This window comes from Bacillus rossius, chromosome 1 (genome assembly GCF_032445375.1).
Source record: "Bacillus rossius redtenbacheri isolate Brsri chromosome 1, Brsri_v3, whole genome shotgun sequence".
Classification (NCBI taxonomy): domain Eukaryota; kingdom Metazoa; phylum Arthropoda; class Insecta; order Phasmatodea; family Bacillidae; genus Bacillus; species Bacillus rossius.
This window is the reverse complement of record NC_086330.1, coordinates 67,283,926-67,303,172: the sequence shown is the minus strand read 5'-3', so window position 1 is coordinate 67,303,172 and position 19,247 is coordinate 67,283,926. Positions and strand designations below refer to the sequence as shown.

Genomic DNA, 19,247 nt, shown 5'->3' with positions numbered 1-19,247 from the left:
CTGACGCCCCTCCACCCTCTAGGACGAAGACCTTGTTTTAATTAGCGACGCGGCGAGGATGTGAGTGAACTCTTGCTCTGCACTCTGGAACGACCGCGTCGGTAGTCCGCTGATCGCGTTTCGGGCCCCGTCCAGTTAAATCAAAGCTGACGCCGAGCAACAGTACTAAGATGTAGTCTGATCAGAAAAGGGATGTTTCCCTATTTACCTTTTGGTTTTTTTATTTTAGTCATCTCAGTATAGCCTCTACGTAGTAATCCTAGTTTCTCGGCGAACCAAATTTCTTGTCTGGTGCCGCATATATATTTTTTCTTTTAACCGCGGTGTCAGCCGCGCATCGCCCTCCATCTTCCTACCAGGCGACATGGCTGTGCCTAACAACTTCTACCCTGTTTTGGTAAGTTCTCTTTTCGGTCCTTTTGAAGTTTGTCTCTCTTGCGGTCGTTTTCTGACCCGACCTTGTTCTGTCTGTGGTGCAGATCTAATTTTTTTTGGTTTGGTCTGTCCACAGACAGGGTCCTAGACCCCCCCCCCCCCCCCCCAATAGAGAAAGAAACCATCATGGGGAACAAAACAAGCCCGGCGACCTCCAATTTTGAATGGGTGGTTTCGCCAGTGGAAGCCCTCACTCCCGGCGTTTTCGCCATCAGCAACGAACCGCCAGAAAATCTTCAGTTCGTGAGAGCGAGTGCCAGCGAAAGTTTCTTTTGTTAATTTCCAAATGTAATTTCAGATATCGGATTCGAACCAGTTTAACAGTTTTGGTATCTTCAGCCATCTCGAAATTGTATATGTGAAAAGGTTATAATTAACCAATGATAAGCTAATATGATGATTACAGATTATTGTAATATGTTAAAACTTTACGGTTTCTTTAGAATGATGGGTTGGAAAAATAATTTTCTATTCGCGGCCCTGGTCGGCAAATGATTAGGTAAACTGAGCTCTCTTTAATAATGGTTAAATGATAGAAGTGTTTTCTCTTTATAGCTTGTAACAGAAAATCTTGAAAACAAACTTTGATCTTAAATAAAAGGATGCCTATAAACGTAACTGTTTGTTTTTTTCACTTAAGGCAATAACGATCCACACTATGCTCCCAGGTCTTGATAGGGAGTTTACAAATTTTCTTTGGACCCACCCCGTGTCCGCCTCTGATGTTTAAATTTTGTTCTTAATTCTTCTTTTCTGCCCGCCACTTCCAAGGCCTGTTTTGTCGACATCTTGTCAATATTAATAACAAGGACACGAGTGGCGTTTCAAGACGTAGTAGCATCGGAGGACGCTTTGGCGTTGGTCCCCTACCAGACACCAACGGCACCTAGACCAGGGACAGCAGCCCGGTGGGACGAACCACGGGCGGACAGGGAACAGCGAGGAGGCCGACCGCCTCGCTGCCAGTACTGCAGCAGCACAGAACACCATGGGCATGCCGAGTGCCCCATTCGTGCCGCCGTGTGGACCAAGATGGAACGGGAGGGACGCAGTCAGGGAAACTCCCAGTAGGGGGCAGTGACACAGCCGGTCACTGTCCCCGGGATATCCGCCCGGTGGCCCAGCAGAGAGACAACACGGCGCCTACAGGACGTGACCGGCGCAACCCGCCCCTTTCACGCCCCAGGTCCCCAACGAGGAGCGGCGTGCGGACAACAGTACCACCGGCCAACACGACACCGACAGCACCACTGTCCACGTCAACCAACATGGCGAGGGTGGCTGTGGCAGACACCCCGCGCAGCAGTAACAGCGCAGCAAGGGCCACGGCCCACCATGCTACGTCACCTGGCGACGCCCAGGGCCCATCAGCGGCGGCAGCAGTGCCAGCGGCACACGAGGCAGAGCCAGCCAGCCTGGGCAGGCTGGGCGATGACGGGGCTGCGCTTCTGCGGGTGCCTGTCCGCCTGAATGGGTGACCCATCCATGCCTTGGTGGATACGGCGGCTACCCATTCATACATCGCAGCTCAGGAGCTGTCAGCCGGAGCGGGAGGAAGTTTGGCTAGCCACGGAGGGAGCCAGCGCGCCCACGTCTGGGCGCGCACAGGTAACCATCGAAATACATGACCAGTGCAGTCGGACCACCTGTCTAGTGATGCAGAACTTACGAGAGGACCTGATCTTAGGCCTCCTGTGGCTGATCCAGGAGGAGGCGAGTATCGACGTCAGTGAGGGTAAGCTACATGTGGGGAAGCAGGGCCGTAGAACAGTGTACTGCGTCGGCCGTCCAAAACCCCAAGTCCCCCATACACCTTTCAGACTCGCAGAAATCCGCAATGAGGTTCCACAGGAGTACCAGGAGCTGTTCGAGGACGTGCTGGCCCAGCAGCTGGGGGTATTCGCCACCACTGACATGCTGAGGCGGACCACGGTAGCTGAGCATAGTATTCCAACCAAACCACACACCCCGATTTTTGTCAAACCCCACGACTTTGGACCCAAGGAACGACAGGTCATTCAGGACCAGATTGCTGAAATGCTTTGGAATGGGTTTATTGAGCCCAGCGAGGGGCCCTATAACAGCAGGGTAGTCATGGCCCGGAAAAAGGATGGGACATTGAGGTTTTTGTCAATTTTAAACCCATAAATTCTGTCACCATCCCGGCGTCATCCCCGTTAATAATAATCACAGATGCTCTGGCCGGTCTTGGCGATGCCACCATCTTTTCATCCCTCGACTTGAAGTCGGGATATTGGCAATTGCCTCTCCGCCCAGCAGACCGCCCAAAGACAGCCTTTACTGCCCCCGACGGCCGCAGGTTCCAGTTCTGCATCATGCCGTTCGGGCTGATGGATGCCCCCGCGACATTCCAGGATATGATGGTCCGCGTCCTGGACGGGTTCGTTGGCAAGTTTGTCACGGACTACCTGGACGACGTGATCATCTGGTCACGAACGTGGGAAGACCATGCACGTCACTTAGCCATGGTCCTCGAGCAGCTGGCGAGGTACGGGCTGACCTGCACGCTGCACAAGTGCCGTCTGGGGGCGGCGGAGCTCTAGTTCTTGGGACACCTGGTCAACGCGGAGGGGTGCAGGCCTCTCCCAGAGCATATTGACCTGATCGCCGCGAAACAAGCCCCCCGAACCAGGAAGCAGCTGCAGCGGCTGCTAGGCCTGCTTAACTGATTAAGGACTTTCATTCCAGATTTTGCCTCGGTCACAGCCCCTATGACAGACTTGTTATCGCCCAAGACTAAGTTCCGCTGGACGGCGGAGGCCGACCAGGCTCTGAACACAGTCAAGCGCCTGTTCAGGGAGTGTCATACACTGGCTCGAATGCGACCGAACGGGCCCCTGTACTTGCAGACAGACGCAAGTCAGGTCGGTATGGGGGCCGTCCTGTATCAGTTGGGACCCGATGGCGAGCGACAGGTCATTGAATACGTGAGCGCAAAATTCGGCCTAGCTGCACGCAGGTATGAAGTAAATGAACAAGAGTGCTTGTCCGTGGTGTGGGCGGTAGGCCACTACCGGCACCATCTGGAGGGGAGATCCTTCACATTACGCACGGACAGTCAGTGCCTAAAGTGGCTCGACACAATGCAGGGGAGAAAGTCAAAGTTCACCAGGTGGGCCATGTCGTTGCAAAACTATGACTTTCACGTAGAGCATGTGCCCGGGAAAGCCAACCAATTAGCTGACGAGCTGACGAGCTGTCCCGGCACCCCGACCCACACACATAGTACGAGGACGAGGGGAGCTGGGAGGACCTGGTGCCTCCACAGGGCCACCTGCGGGCAGATGAGGTGGTCCCCGAGCCAGCTACCCTCTTGACAGTGACACAGCCAGAGCCCTCGCCCGAACCGAGCCCCGCTGACACGCTGGACGCCCTCTTTCAGAGAGTGCGTCAGGCTCAGCTGGGTGACACATATACGCAGGCAGCAGTGGCGGAGTGCGGTGAGCGCGTCATGCCGTTCCAGCGCTGTCTGGAAGAGGTGCTACAGACACGGGTGCCGGGCAACATGGAAAGGTGGTGTATCCAGGTACCAGCAGGGGCGCGGGGTGAGGTTTTACGTTTTTTCCACGACCATACACTCGCAGGACATCCCGGGGCCGAACAGACTCTGGAAGCCTTGAGACCGACATTCTATTGGCCCCAAGTGTCAGGCGATGTTAGGAACTACGTCAGGCAGTGCCACACCTGTCAACAGTGTAAGGTGAGGAGGACGGAGGGGGAGGAGACCCAGCGCCCCCGCCGGCCCCAAAAAGCTTTCCAGACTATTGCCCTGGATATAATGGGTCCTTACCCCAGGACCTCCAGAGGGAAACGTTTTTTAGTAGTCGTGACAGACTTGTTTACCAGGTGGGTGGAGGCTTACCCCACCTCAAATGTTAGGTCCGGCAACTTGGTGTCATTGCTGGAAGGGGAAGTGTTTCCTCGTTTTGGGTATCCGGAGGTACTGCTCAGTGACAACGGATGTCAGTTTCGAGGTCACAGGTGGAAGGCGGTGTGTGGGGTGTGAAGCACCACACCACCCCCACATATCACCCCAGGGCAAACCCGACCAAGAGGCGAAATCAGGAAATCAAAGCACAGCTTCGCCTCCGGTTGGGTGACGACCACAGCAAATGGGACATACACATTCCGAACTTACTCTACTGTCTACGACGACGAACCAGTGCTGTCACTGGGTACTCTCCCGCGGAGCTGGTGCAGGGGCAGAACCTGGCCCTCCCGGGAGAGTGCCGGGTGGCATCGGCAGCGACAGAAGGAGAGTGGGGAGAGGAGCTTCGGGAGAAGCTGAAGGCTGTCAGGGAGCAGGCCAGGGCGAACCAGGAGAGGTATCTGCAGCAACACACGCCGCAGTCTAGCAGGCCCCCGAACGTACTATGTCCAGGGGACCTGGTGTACATCCGCCAACACCCACTGTCCTACAAGGCCAAGAAATTTCATGCCGGACTGGCACCTAAATGGCAAGGACCTCGACGGGTCATCCGCCAGGCGGGGCCCACGTTCTACCTGGTACAGACACAAAGTGGCCGACCGGCAAAAATACACCGGGACGAACTGCGTATGGTCGCCGGGGAGACACCACTGCCCTGGGCACCAAGCACAGGGGCGGGACAGACCACTTCTCCTACCACTCCAATCAGGCGCCACCAAACTGCAGGAACATGGCGCGGTGCAATCACGCCGCACCCCATCGCGCCGACACGTGCGCAGCCCTACCGGACCAATGTGACAAAGAGATACGCCCCCAGACCAGGACGGGGGACACGGACAAAGCCCTGACGCGGGGGGCAAGCCCTTACGGGCACGAAGGAGGGAGAGTCACTCCAGAACCTGGCCCCACAGGCCACGAGCGAGACGGACGCGACGTGGGGACAGACGGTGACAGTGGCGTGCACAGAATCTGACATGAGAGAGCGGGACGAAACTGATGAGGGCACGATGTGCGAGAGCACAGACGCCGCGGGGACGGACTCGAATTAAAACTTATTTAAAATTTAAATAACACTATACTGTGTATTAATTTTCCTGGGGTATTCCAGTTAAAACTAAACTGACGTTAAAAAATCAGAAATCAATAATATGGCGTGGCCATGGTCCCAAACGAACTGAATCAAAGAGCCTTTACTATATATTAATGTTGTACAGTACAAAGACCATTTTATTTTAAGTCATAAACCATTTAAAAATGCTGGAATGATTTGAAAATTAATTACAAGGACGTTCTTGCTGCAAGTTGCCAGGTAAGATGCAGCCTAATGCATTTCAGAAATGGTGTTCAGCTTATTTCCAGCTATGCAACTAAGTCTCTCTCTAAATTTTACTGCAAGAAACAGTTAAGAAATGATGAGGTTGTAAGCAAACCCAAAATGGGGAGAGGGTAACCCTAGGGAGGAGAATATTTATGATAGATAGTTCTGCTAGCTGGTGCAATGAAAGGCTGTATGGCACAAAGACGTACAGGATGACAAACAAATTTGTAATAAGATTTTTCTGACTTTTCCCTAACTAAATTTCAATTTTCCAGAAAGTTTTTTGACATGAATTTCTGACAGGAACATGAATGTCTTTAATCTCTGGTTGGGTGTCACTTCGGCTGAGGATTTGAGACCGCTTAAAACTCATAAACTATGAAAGCTGCAGAGTTGAAGTACATATAGCTTAGTAGAGCAGACTTTGCTCATGGTCGTTAGATATGACTCACCCCGTTAACATTTGCAGTGATGACGTAATAAGTATTGGTGGGGAGAGTCAAACTGAAGTCAGTAAGAGCTGTAATGCCAAAAGTAATGGAATGATTTTTGTGATTTAAACTTTAAGTTACTCATGAGTGACCACTGAATGGTGTTAGTTGAATGGAATAATTATAAAGTTACTACCTTTGATTTTGGAGTCATTAATTGCTTAATGCCTAGAGACAGGTGTTTTTCGCGATGCGCGAAATCGCCGTAATATTAACGAAATTAATATACATAAACTTAAAAACGCGAAATTATCAATTACTTGGAGAAATCACGAAAAAAATTAAGAAAAAATACACTGAAATAGCTAAACGTCCGTATTTTGATGACTCGATAACAGTAGTCGATTATAATTGATTGTTAACGACTTTCGATAGTCTAGGAAGTCGTATTCGTGTCGCGCTATTGCCTAGTCAGAGAAGCCACTCACCACAGTTTCTTAAAATGGCGTGGATGTAATCAAACGTTTTTTCTCTGTTTCTTTTTGTAAAACGTTGATTTTAAAATGGTTGTGACAGTATTTGACAGGGCGGTGGAGTTTGCGAGCAAAGAATTCTACGTCTTTGACAAAGTGTAAAAAATTCTCATGTGCAACGGAAAGACACGTGCTTGAAACACATAAAAAAACAGTGCCTCGCATAACAAAAACAAGGAAAGTCAACAATCCGGTGCAAAAAGGCAAGTTTCGCTGGAATCAGCCTTGTCACGGCAAAAAAAGCAAAATTTGACAAGTAGGTTCATTATGTCAATAACTCGAGCTTTTATCGAAGCGAAAATCCCGATTTATAAACTGGATGACCCAAAACTTCGTCAATGGATGCACAAGTACATTGCAGGTAGGGCGTACGATATTTTAACAGTTTTGTGCATTCTTAAGCAGATAAACAGAACGTTACGAAAATAAATTTTGTTAGGCCTACCTACTCTTGAAATATTCATATAGCTGCGAGTCGTGTTTTTTACAGCACTTATTGGAAAAAATTGATATAACCTAGCCACAGGTAAAAATAGACGTAACTTATTTGTTTTTAGGTTAGGACTTGAGCTTTTTTTTGTCAGTAAATTCTTTAAAACAGTTTCAGTACTGTGCTTTGTAACATGTTTAGGCCTAGTAAATATATGCATTTTTTAAAACCTGAACAATGCAGACAAAAAAGTTTGTATAAATTGTGCAATAATATCTTGTGAATTATCCTACTCGGAATTGTGGTAGGCCTTACAGGTTACAGAGTTTAAAAGGCATACATAGGTCTAGAAAAGTATTTATTTTTGTGGTTTGAATAAGAGAGAGTTACATTTAATTATGTTACAGTAAAAATTTTACAACACATTTTAATTATCCAACACTATTTTTTTTTTTTTTTTTTTTTAAGGCGCTGGGAACTTGCCGTCCGCCAGTAGAATACAGAAATGCTCTGCATAGTTGTTGAATTGTTGCTTGTTCTGTGCAAATATTTGGTAAAGTTATGTATGAAACGGTGTAGTTCTACTCTAAAATGACATATTAAACACATTCATGTAGAACTTATATTTATAAACCTCATATTGCAGTTTTAAAATCAATGAAATTTTTGACGAAACTACTGATAAAATAGCGAAAAATATACCGAAATCATCTCGTAAAAAGTAACGAAATTGTGCAAATTTTTTCACCGAAAACACCTGTCTCTACTAATGCCTAAGCAAAAACAGGTTATTTTGGAGAAAAGAAAGAAACAAGCAAAATCACACAAGCAAAATCAATTAAAAATAAAGAGTAGTGCCATAGCTATTGAATAAGACAAAAAGTAGCAGAGTGAAATGAGCCATTGGGGCAAAACAAGTCCCTGAACGAGGCACAAAATTTGTGCTCGAGCGAGTTTCAGTCATCTACCTTTCAAGAAGCAACGGGAAATGGTGAAAATCCTTGGGTAATGGATGTGGATATGCACTCTGATGATTCTGATATTGAGCCAATGGTTGTTTAAGATGGGCCGAGTTTGTCACAGTTTGGTGTTGAATTTTTTTCTGGCGTGGCCACCCTACTGTGAAGTATGTTTTTCAGAATCTGCGTCAAAAAATAAAGCAAAATAAATTTTGTTAAATTATTTTATTTATTTTATATACAACATTCCCGTTCAGTGCAATGGAAATTCATGAAACAAACCACTGGCAGCTGCAATCCAAAATACAGCCTACTCTGAATTTTTTAAATAACTTTATTTTGAAAATTTCTGAAATAAGTTTATAATATAAGCCACCACTATCCTGTAGACTCACACATGATTACAATTATCATACCTAATTTTAAACTAGAGCTAAACAACAAAAATTAAATTTCAAAAATAACTTTGCATAAACCATCTTCCAGGATTTAAAGTAAATTCCCCAGCTTTCTCTAATTAATTCCATTTTCCCAGAATGTGGGCATCCTGATGTAGGAACAATGCAGGGACTGCTGCAGGGCCCAAGTGCATCCGGCAAGAGTGTATTGGAATAATACTGGAGATATACGTGCAAGGTGACACGATTGGACCGATCCCACAAAAGGAAACAAGAACGACGCACATAGGAGTGATCGCCTTACATGAACGAGCTTTACATGATACAACAAAATTCAAAAATAAAAAAGTAAAAAAAACCTAGCACTCTAATAGTTTATTTATGAACAGCAATGGCAGCGAGTTGTTGAATAGTCAGTTGTGGATCACTGACTAAAATAATTCGAGACATTCATTCTCAAACTTCCTTTTCATCATTTGCAAGAGGAACATTTTATGATGTAAGCAAACCGTCAGAAGGCTCCATAGAAGATCCATAGTTCAAAAACGGTGTTTGCATACTTTGTTCCTCGAAGCACATTTTATGTTTCCACTCTAGGCTGCAGTACCTGGACTGTCTTCTTGGCCACGCCACTCGACTTGGACGCTACCACGCGTCTGGTGGAGAGTGCCGGCGAAGCTCGGGAGGCTCCGGCAGAGGGTAGCGCTACCTGGCGTTGGCAGACTGCAGAAAGCGCTGCATGTTGCGGGTGAAGACGGGTTGCAGCTTGCCGCAGTTCGTGGCTGCCGTCGACTCCAGGTAGTTCTTCATGGGCAGGTACAGGTTGGCGTATTGGTCTGAGCCCAGCTGGTACTGCAACCAGACCGCACCCCAACAGGCGTAACCTCCAATCCATGCTCACTTCCCTCTTCCATGTTACAACAGTTCCATTACATTTAAAACTCATGATTCAATTTCCAAAAAATGTTGAGAAAAGTAAGGTTGTGTGAATACTAACTGCTTTTCCTTAAATTCATAAAAAACCAAATGATACCTTGTTGGGGTTGTCACAAAAATAAATTCCAATAAAAATTCATTTATAAGGTTTACCTCTTGAAAATAAAGATTCGAGCATTGAAAAATGACACTTAGTAGGGGGAGTGAGAGGGTTATGGATCTGTTTTCCTGAAGACATTTGCAGAGATGTTGTGACCATTTTGGAATCTTGAGACATTGAACCTGTTAATGGTATCTTATAATTAATAGGACTATGTTTTACTATATAAAAACCAAACATTTTAAACAATAATTTGATTCAAAAGTACATTGCAATAAAAAAATATTATCTATAAATTTGACTTCAATAAACACAGAATAAATTAATCAAGAGCAATAAACACATCCATAAAAATGTATTTTTAATAAGAATCAATATATCAACTCACTTTAGATATTGATTACCCTTTTTTTTTTGCAACAGCATATTGCAAAATAAATGTATTGTACACCCAAATTTGAATAGTTTACAAAACTAGACGTCACTTGCTTGTACGCTCAAGGATACACTTAGACAAGATTTTAAGTTTTTTTTAGTTCATTTTCATTTTTAAAACAGAAGATTAAGGTATGATTGTTCTAATTTTATAAATGCTGTTTTGTAACACTCCGCCAAAATAGTGGTAAAATTTAATGCTGCATTATTACGATAAAATAATTAGTAATAAATTTGTCAATAAAATGGCTTTCTAGCTACATTCAGAACAACTAAAATAAATTTACGACCATTTGCAGTTTAAAAGTGATTCAATACAAGATGCACAGTAAAATAAATGAAATTAATTTTTCTGATACATGCACTATGGTACAATTTTTTTGTCCGGAAATGAAATAAAATGATTTTCAAACATTAAAAGATTCCTTGTTTTTTATTTGCATTAAGTTTCAGTTGGATTATACTTAATTCCAAGATATACCTAACTTGCATTTCGGTGCAATGCGGTATTTTGACATGCTTTTCGGTGTTATTTTAGTTTTATCGAAACTAACCACATAATCTTGTCCCTAGATATACAACATCAGCTGTGGCTACTGGTAACCTAACTGTCGACATCAAGCTGCCATACCACAACATTTTTCTTTCAGTCAAGAGGAGCTTGTATAAATTCAAGCAAGCCATCATCAAAGTTTGGAAATTTCCCATGTTTAGAGCAGCAAAATGTTTTCCTTCCAGGATTGGTATCCCCTAAGCTATAATTTTTTCTACCCCAACATAAAACTATCATATTTACTCGAGGATACTGCGACTCTGAATATAATGGGACACAAACTTTCTGATTGAGAGTCTAGGAAAAATAATGTTTGGTGGGGTCAAAGATGAAGGATCCAAAATTAGGTATTGATATCAATACACTATACCACAAATGATTATTCACACAACCCTACACCAAACTTCATAGTTAAACAAAAAAACACACACACATATATATAAAATCCAGAAGTCAATCCATAAAATAATTCTCAGAGCTAAGCTGATCACCCAAATTGCAAATAACGCCAAGACCGGAAATAGTGGTAAAGTATGTACATATTATTCTCTATAAAATTAATATATATACTCCACATATTGTTTTATCATAAAATAAATTGTGTGAAATGAAAACAAAACTTATTAATTATATTTTAATCAATGTATGTATACCATTTATTAACTGGTGACATTCTCAGAGATAAAAAAACTATTCTAAAATACTGCACGACATTATCGATAAAGAATTTACCCTTCTAGAGTGGTCAAGCTCAGAATCTTATGGCAAAAAGCAAAATGGCCACAGAAACTCTCAGGTACGGACTCTGTGCTCATGCTCCGGGTCATGCAAGGGGCCCACAACTTTCGCCACCCGAAGCTGACGCACGGCAATACCTCCTCGAAGGCGCGGTACACCGCACGGAAGGCTGGCTGCTTCTCGGCGTGGAAGCTGCCCCGAGAGCCGTGCAGGACCGCGACACCCTGCTGCTCCGCGCTGCGGCACACGCTCATGTACATGCAGTGGTCTGGGCGGTAGTTGTAGCGGCACGAGTACACGTACAGCTCCCCTGCCAAACATCACAACCTTCGTCTAGTGCTCCTTCGATCTTTGCAAGGTGCAAGGCAGAGAGCTCAAAACTGTTCAGAAGTGTGAATGCACATTGACAGGTTTCCTAGCTCTTATACACTACAGCCCTTGGAGGAACCCAACAAGGAAGTAGAAAAGAACAGATAATTTCTTAAGTGCAAGTGTGCATTGTGTTTGGGTTTAAACTCTTGTTAACATGAAGGTCATTAGAGAGGGATAAAATAATGAGATGGAGCAGCAACAGAATGAACTGCAAGGATACCTAAAGTACCACAAGAAAATCCACCGTCTAACTGCAACATCTACCATTTTTTTCCTTCAAAAAATCTGGGTTTCATCATGTCAGAAATAGAACATAAATTGCCTTGGTGGGCAGCAAGAAATTGAACTACTCAGACACTTTATAAAAAATGCAAAATAATAACGAAAGAAAAAGTGATGTCATGAAGGGTAGGTTAAATAATATTTCACCACGCCAATCCATAGGTGTTCCAAGTTAATCCATCAATCATATAATTTTATTTTTTCAAGTAAATTTTTAATTTTGCTCACTGGCTTACTAGGCCTATCTTGTCCTACATCAGGCTGGTGGGATAGCCACCTGTAGGTCATCAGATGAGCCTATGGTCAAGGCAGTGTAGCAGCCATTAACGACACCTCACCATGCCTGCTACTATCTGAACGTAAACCTTGCTGATGTCATTCATGTTCAGCCTCATGCCAGAGATGGTGGAAGCTACTACCCCTCCAACAATGCTAGTTTTCAAGTAGCATTTCCTCTACTGGGGGCTCAAAACCTTCCTACAAAGTCTCCTCTGCCCAAATCCATTGGAATCTGACACTCAGCGTTAAGTCACTGGCCATACAGTCTACTCCATTCCCGTAGCGGTTAAGGCGATTGGTGCACGGTAAAAAACGGTCACAGGCCCGAAAACAATGAATTTTGTATCATATGACCACTAAAGAGTCTAGATGCCTATGTGGGTGACCGTTACTATGTAGGGAGGTCAGGAGCTTTGTTCCAGCTCGTCAGTGGCGAGATGGCCTTCATACGGGAAGGGTGTCGCTGGTGGTCGCTCTGCGGCCTGCCATCTAGCGGTAACTAACAAAACCTCGAAGATTGTATCTCGCTCTCCCTCTAACACACAGCCGATAAGGTTCTATCGTGCCCGGAGGAGGGGAAGGTTTAGCAGGTTTCTCTTTCACTCATCCTTCGCCATGGGGAGGCGGAATGGATTATTTTTTGTCCGTAACTGCGCACATGTGGCTGAGAGGCTAATCTTTCCACTCCCGCACATATTCTCACTCAACTCGCTCGTTCTCTCACACTATTTCAATAAATCTTTTCAAATCTTCAACATCAATACTTTAAACCATTGCGCTTCCTACCGATTAATTATATTTCATGCACGTGCCCGAATTCAGCTGCAAAAAAATAAAATGGGTAGTCAATTTTTTTTCTTCAAAAACCTTCCGAAACACTGTGTGTTAAAAAACATTCTGAAAGCCCATTTTTCTAGATAAATGGAAATTCTAAATCACCTACGCCACAAGGAAACATTGTGCTTTAATATTATGTAAAGAAAACACCTCTTAGTTTTATAGTTATGTAAAGGTGGTGTGATATGTTTTAGATTTCGCACCATCTTATCATCCATGTAGAAGAGTTACCCGAAAAGCTAACAAGACTATTGCCATGGAAATGAAAATATGGTTAAGGAAATATTTTTCAAATGTTTGTAAACAGTAAACAACATATAAAAAATCTTATAACTGTAAAATTAAAATACAAACAACCCTATAGAAAATATAATTTCAATATGAAAAAGTCTACAATAATGTTTACAAGAAACGAAATTGCAATAGCAATACAAAAATATCGCAATTTTGTTACATTGTTAACATATATATTATTTTTAATAAAGGCAATAAAAATGACATACTCAATATTTGGAATACAATAAATACCTTAAGCCCTACATAATTGCTGCGATATTCACAATAAATGCTTTTATAAAATATAGTAATTAAAAAACATTGTAAATAAATTATGAACATACATATTATGGTGAAGGAAAGTGGACACTATCACACTGAAAAATCTTAGAGGGTAGTTTTCCTCATCTTATTTCTTTCTTTGCGTTTTTGGTCTTGTTTGTTAAAATATTTCATGATCAAATACTTGATACGCATATACGTTCTTGTCCTGACAAAACAGTATATAACTTCTTCTGGATATTTATTTTCAGTAGTTCCGCAAATAATTTTAGTCAGTGATTCAAAAATCCGCTCTTTTTTGCACAAATTGTTGCCATGAACATTATCAAAACACATTTCAGCGATCTTTATTAATTCAAAAAATTCATTAGTGGGACATTTTAAGTTACCCTTTGATTGTACATGTATCCAGCTATCGTCCTCCGAATTGAAATCCGTAATGCCAAGGTCAGGATATTTATTTCTGAAACGATGAGCTATATAGCCAGAAACATATTTCAGCCCTTCAAGAGAAATTTCGTCACTTGAAAGGGGCCTGGCCTCTAAATCTAAGTCTATTTCTTCCATGTCAGCAAGATCTATTTCATTTATAGGTGATTTCTCTTGAAATGTCTTTGAAAAATACATTTCCTTGCACAAAAGTAGTTCTGTAATTTCATTCTGATAAGCACTGTCCTGTTCCATTTCATTTGACGAAACATCACTTACCAAACACATTTTGTCTGTCTTCTCATCCATGTTTTTCCGTTCAGCAAAAACTGCTGCAGAATGTTTTCACAATATGTAGTTTATAATTCTGTATTTAAAGTAAATGGGCGACAGATGCGTATTTTGATGTCCCATACCTCTAATATACGGAGAGAGAAAAAACCACTCTGACACATCTTAGTTCAGTTTAACTGTTAACAAATATTTAGGTTAACAGGTCCTATACATATTTACGAATGTTTTACTGACTGAGTTATACTGGACATTAATAAAATTGATCGCTGATATTTATACTTTTAAAGGAAATTTGGATTTATCATTTTATGTAAACTCTAATGCGTTAAAAAATGTAACGCAACACTACACACAGGTAGTGATGTCTAGTGCACTGCCCTATGCACATTAGTTAACAAAAAAATAAAATGAAATATTAATTACTGATAAATAATACCTTGATGTCGTGATACAAGTAACACATGCTTATCTGATATTTATCTCAATTAGAATACAAAATAGGAAGAAAAAATAATTAACTGATTTTAAGACTGATTTATTACTTACACAGTACAGTGCATTTTGAAGACAAATGGGTCTTAAGAAGCGAAAATCGTACTCGATTAAAGGATGGTATGGTGTTCGGTATATTAAGGTTTCCCTCAAAGTAACGGTTTCACAATGCTTTTAAGATATTAGTTACATCCCAACATAAGTTTAAAACATTTCTCTTAAGAGTGTGCTTCGTAGCATTAAAAGATGTGCCTTAATTATTTTGCAAATTTATCATTGTTATGGTGACGATGTCAGGGGTTTTCATAATTTTCTTTTAGAAATATAGTACAGTATTAGCAACTACGTTAAGAACTGTTATTTTATTCACACAGAGAAAAGAAATACAAAATGCTAACATTTGGCGTTTGTCTTTTTATATACTATATAGGTTTGTTATTATATGTTTGTAACATGTATAAAAATGTTAAATATATTCAACAATATTTGGTAATTATATATATTAAAAAACTTTTATGTAGGTACGCGACTTGAAACTACGTGAAAGGTTTCCGTCTATAAAGGCCTATTCTATGATTTTTTTAAAATTATTAATTCTTATGCAAACAATTAATAAAATTGAAAGTTTCTTACATTGTCAGTATATGCATAGCATTACAGTTATTCCAAACAATTCTCTACCAGTGTTTACCTAAGGTTTGCATGTTACGTTGGTTCTTCTACTAATACACGTATATTACAAGAGGTTTTTAATAGATTAAATGAAGTAAGTAAGAATTCGTTTTTATAAACGTTGTGTATGAAATTATAAATTTTGAGACGTATAATAACAAAAAGAAGTGCGTTCCGAAGACATATGTCGGTAGTGTTACCCACTGAAACATTATTCCCACTTCAACTCTCTGTAAAAATAAAAGTATGGGGTTGAATGCGTCAAAAGGGGTATATAAATAAAATTTGAGGCTTCTTCCTTATTTCATACGCTGGTGTCCCCCACTTATAATAGCAAACAAAAATTTTTCCTCAATGTTGTAATTTACTCTGCGTATTCACAAAATTTTTTGGCAGTAAATAGGTATTTAATTTTTAAAAATGAAAGCATTCATGTTTCGAAAAAAATATTAAAGCGATGTGGGGGAAAATGTTTACAGATACTCCAGTAAAATTTTCAGTTTGATTGTTTTGATAGTTTCAGAGCTGTTGCGAGTTTAGTTTGGAGAACTTTTCGGCCGCGCGAGGCAAGTTTGGCTCTTTTTCGTTTTCTTCCAGCGTAGGAAGCAGGGAACAAACGCCCATACCTGGCTTCACCTCGCATCCTCTGCTGGCCTTCCCTTGTCCTCTCCAGATGTATTACTGTATATTAGCTCCATGAGCGCGACCTTGACAGACCCTTCGTTTCTTCGGCCTCCTCTCTGGTCCTCCCTCTACACCCCATTCTTCCCCCTCCCCAACCGCAGGCTGCGGCCAGCCGGCCGGAGCTCCGCCGGACTACCTGGTTCCGACAAGCGCCGCTCTCAGCGCCACGTCGCGGGGACATTCTTCCTGGCGGCGAGAGTTTTACACGCAGCACTAGAACTGTCATTCCAGAGGGCGTGTTTTGAGTCGGATCGTATCAAAAACAAAAGGATATGAAAATATATACATAACTCAATAGTGTTCTGCCAATTATGTTTTCATTTTCATTTAAATTTATTCTTTAAATCGCTCCTGAAATAGTCCAGCAGTGATCAAAGGAAATTGTCAATATTAAACTGTAATTTTGACGATGAAAATTGTTTTTTCTTACTTTTATAGGTGCAGAAACCTATTCGTACACTCGTTTCTTGAACTATACTTAAGTTTAACATAATTATGTGTTTTCTAAATAATTCTGGCTTGGAACAAAAATAAATGCATTTAAAATGACATAACTCAGTAAAAAAAAAGTTTATTAAAAATATCCTAGGTATATTATGTCTTAAAAAGAAGCATCAAAAATAAATATGTACAGTTAAATTAGTTTTGTCGTAATATTTTCCATGCACCAATCGCCTTAAGCCCTGGAGGTGCCATTAAAATGTAAACAAATGTTGTACTATACCCATTTAGTGCTCCTAGTAACTTTGAAAAAGACACTTCAACTGTATAACTGTAGATAAGAGATATGCTGGGAAGAACACAGGAGTAGGAATGTAGTTTATGAGGATCACGTTGGCAGTTATGAGGCAAAACAGAATCAGGAATGAGATGGTACAAACAAGAGCAGGAGTACAGGAATTGAACGAGGTCATTGAAAATGCAAGAATGAGATGGTATGTCCATGTCCATGTCCAGAAAATGGTGAAAGAGAGACTGTCAATGTACACAGGTAGAAAACCCCAAGGAAGACCAAAGGAGGAGGTGCGAAGAGCAGATACTTAAAGGCGTGCAGGAGAGATGAGAAGACTGGAATCCAGTGAAGGAGGAGGAATGTTGGAGTGACAGAGGACAATGGAAACATTTTAACTTTCTGACCTGACCACATGCTGAAAGCAGTTGATGATGAAATAAAACCTAATGCTTTAATTATGGTGGTAGTTGATGACAGTGACATTCATACTATAATAAGTAATCTCTCAAGTATCCAGGCTTGGCTTATCTGTGTTTAAATTTATTTTAATTATTGGTTTGTGATATTCTGAAGCCGTAAAAAGAAATGGCATCTTTTCTGCGCACTTATTCGCTTGGCCATTCTATATTTGTAACCATCCTGTTACAGTGTCAGAAACCTGTTTGGTCCGATCCTATGACTCTTCCCTTCCTTGCCCATCTTCTTCAGTTGTCACATTTGTTGCACTTTAAACCTGAGCAAGATGCCCTGACTGCTGCTTGATGTCTCCATCTGGTTTGTTTCAAATGCCACGACACTACTTTACGCCAGCATGTCTCTCAGCACGTGCCCAGCGAGTAAGGTGACTGGCTGGCATTCAGCTGGAGGAAGGGGCACCAAGGAGGAAGGGGGGAGGAGGAACTATACAGAATTTGTTTGTGCACGGTTTGCACTAGCTTAGCTTGAGCAGTTTTAGTTCACTTTCTCTCTTTGGCCGTAGTAAATGACAGTGAACTAGCAACGTACATGAAAGCAATCTTCACGCTTCTATCACAACAGGTTTTCATTATGCTAACAATATAATTTTCTCGTGCTATTTATTTCCCACGCTTTTAACTGCAACTTTCATGACAATAAATGCAGCCACGGCTCCACAAGATGCTGCATCCATCTTTGATTTATGGAAACTTTCCTGTGTTATGACTGTGAAAAGCATGCCTCTAAGAATTGGTGTATTAAAATGCTACTTATATCTCCAGCAGCCTGGCACAAAATCCTCTGCATGCTAGTTTTATGAAAGGACAAGGAACTGCAAAGAAAGAATAACTTGCCGCTGAGGCGTACAAAAATTAAATACAAGGAAGAGGGAGGGGGGAAGAGTGGGTGACTGCTGCCTCTTAGGCAGCAAAGAAAGACCGCATGGCCACACAGTGCCATATTGTTTACAGACTAATAAGGTGAGACACAGTACACAAAGACTTCACTTGTAACTCACAGAATTCTACTGAAGATGAAGTATACTTTGCAACCCAAATAAGAGGGCCGCCCTTATTGTGAAACAGATTACCTGGCTTTGTTTTAAAGAATTTCAATTATCTAGTCATTGACAGGTCTCAATTAAAGTATAATCGGGAGTTTAATGTACTGTATTTAGATACAGTACACTCCCGATTATCCGCGAAATTAAGTGGCAGGGCCACCGCAGATAGTGAAAATCGCGGATAATCCGCAAAAGAGCCGAAAATGGGAAACAAAAAAGGAAACATTAATTTCAACTTAAAAATCTAAAACTTTATGTCAGTAAAAGTTACAATTACAGTAGAACCTTGTTATAATGTTTTTCAAGGGAGCACAAGAAAAAAACATTATAAGCAGGAAAACGTTATAAGCAGTAAATCTCAATTTAGCACTTAACAATGTTCGAGCTTTGTACCAATGGACTCACCAAGCTATGTAAACAACTTTAATGTTAAAACCAAAGATAGTATACTTGATACATGAATTTTCTGAAACAAGCCAACAATTTTTCAACTTCGTCTTGTTCCCTGGTTAAATTTTGTTTGTCTTTAAAGATACACTGCCACATTTTTTGTAAAATTGTCTCACGATTCATGATGACAACATTAAGAGTGAGAACGTATACACCTTTGCCACCTGAAAATGTTTAATTTTGGGATTCCTACGTATGAATGAAAAAAAAATTATTTGTAAGCAATAGAAAACACTTTTAGTTATGCCCTCACTCAATGGTTGGCAACTTAAATATCGTAGGACTATGTACGTGCATCTGAATAACCACTGGAATGGCAAGGAAGAGAAGAGTTGACTAAGGGTGCCAACTGACACGTAACTAGGAACATTGTGAACCTTCAGTATATTGCATAAAATTGTATTTTAACAAACTTTGTGTATTGTATGGCA

The 19,247-nt window shown here is 41.8% G+C and overlaps 1 protein-coding gene across 2 annotated transcripts in view; it reads right to left on the bottom strand.

Annotated features, from left to right (window-relative positions):
- Positions 1-8,265: 8,265 nt before the first annotated feature.
- LOC134537032 (glucoside xylosyltransferase 1) overlaps positions 8,266-19,247 on the bottom strand; it is a 50,671-nt gene continuing 39,689 nt past the window's right edge. For both annotated transcript variants that reach the window (XM_063377234.1, XM_063377245.1), the window contains 2 exons: positions 11,353-11,525; positions 8,266-9,305 (listed from right to left, as the gene is read on the bottom strand). In XM_063377234.1, coding sequence (XP_063233304.1) covers positions 9,159-9,305; positions 11,353-11,525 — 320 coding nt within the window. In that variant the 3' untranslated portion in view covers positions 8,266-9,158. The remainder of the gene's footprint in view (positions 9,306-11,352; positions 11,526-19,247) is intronic.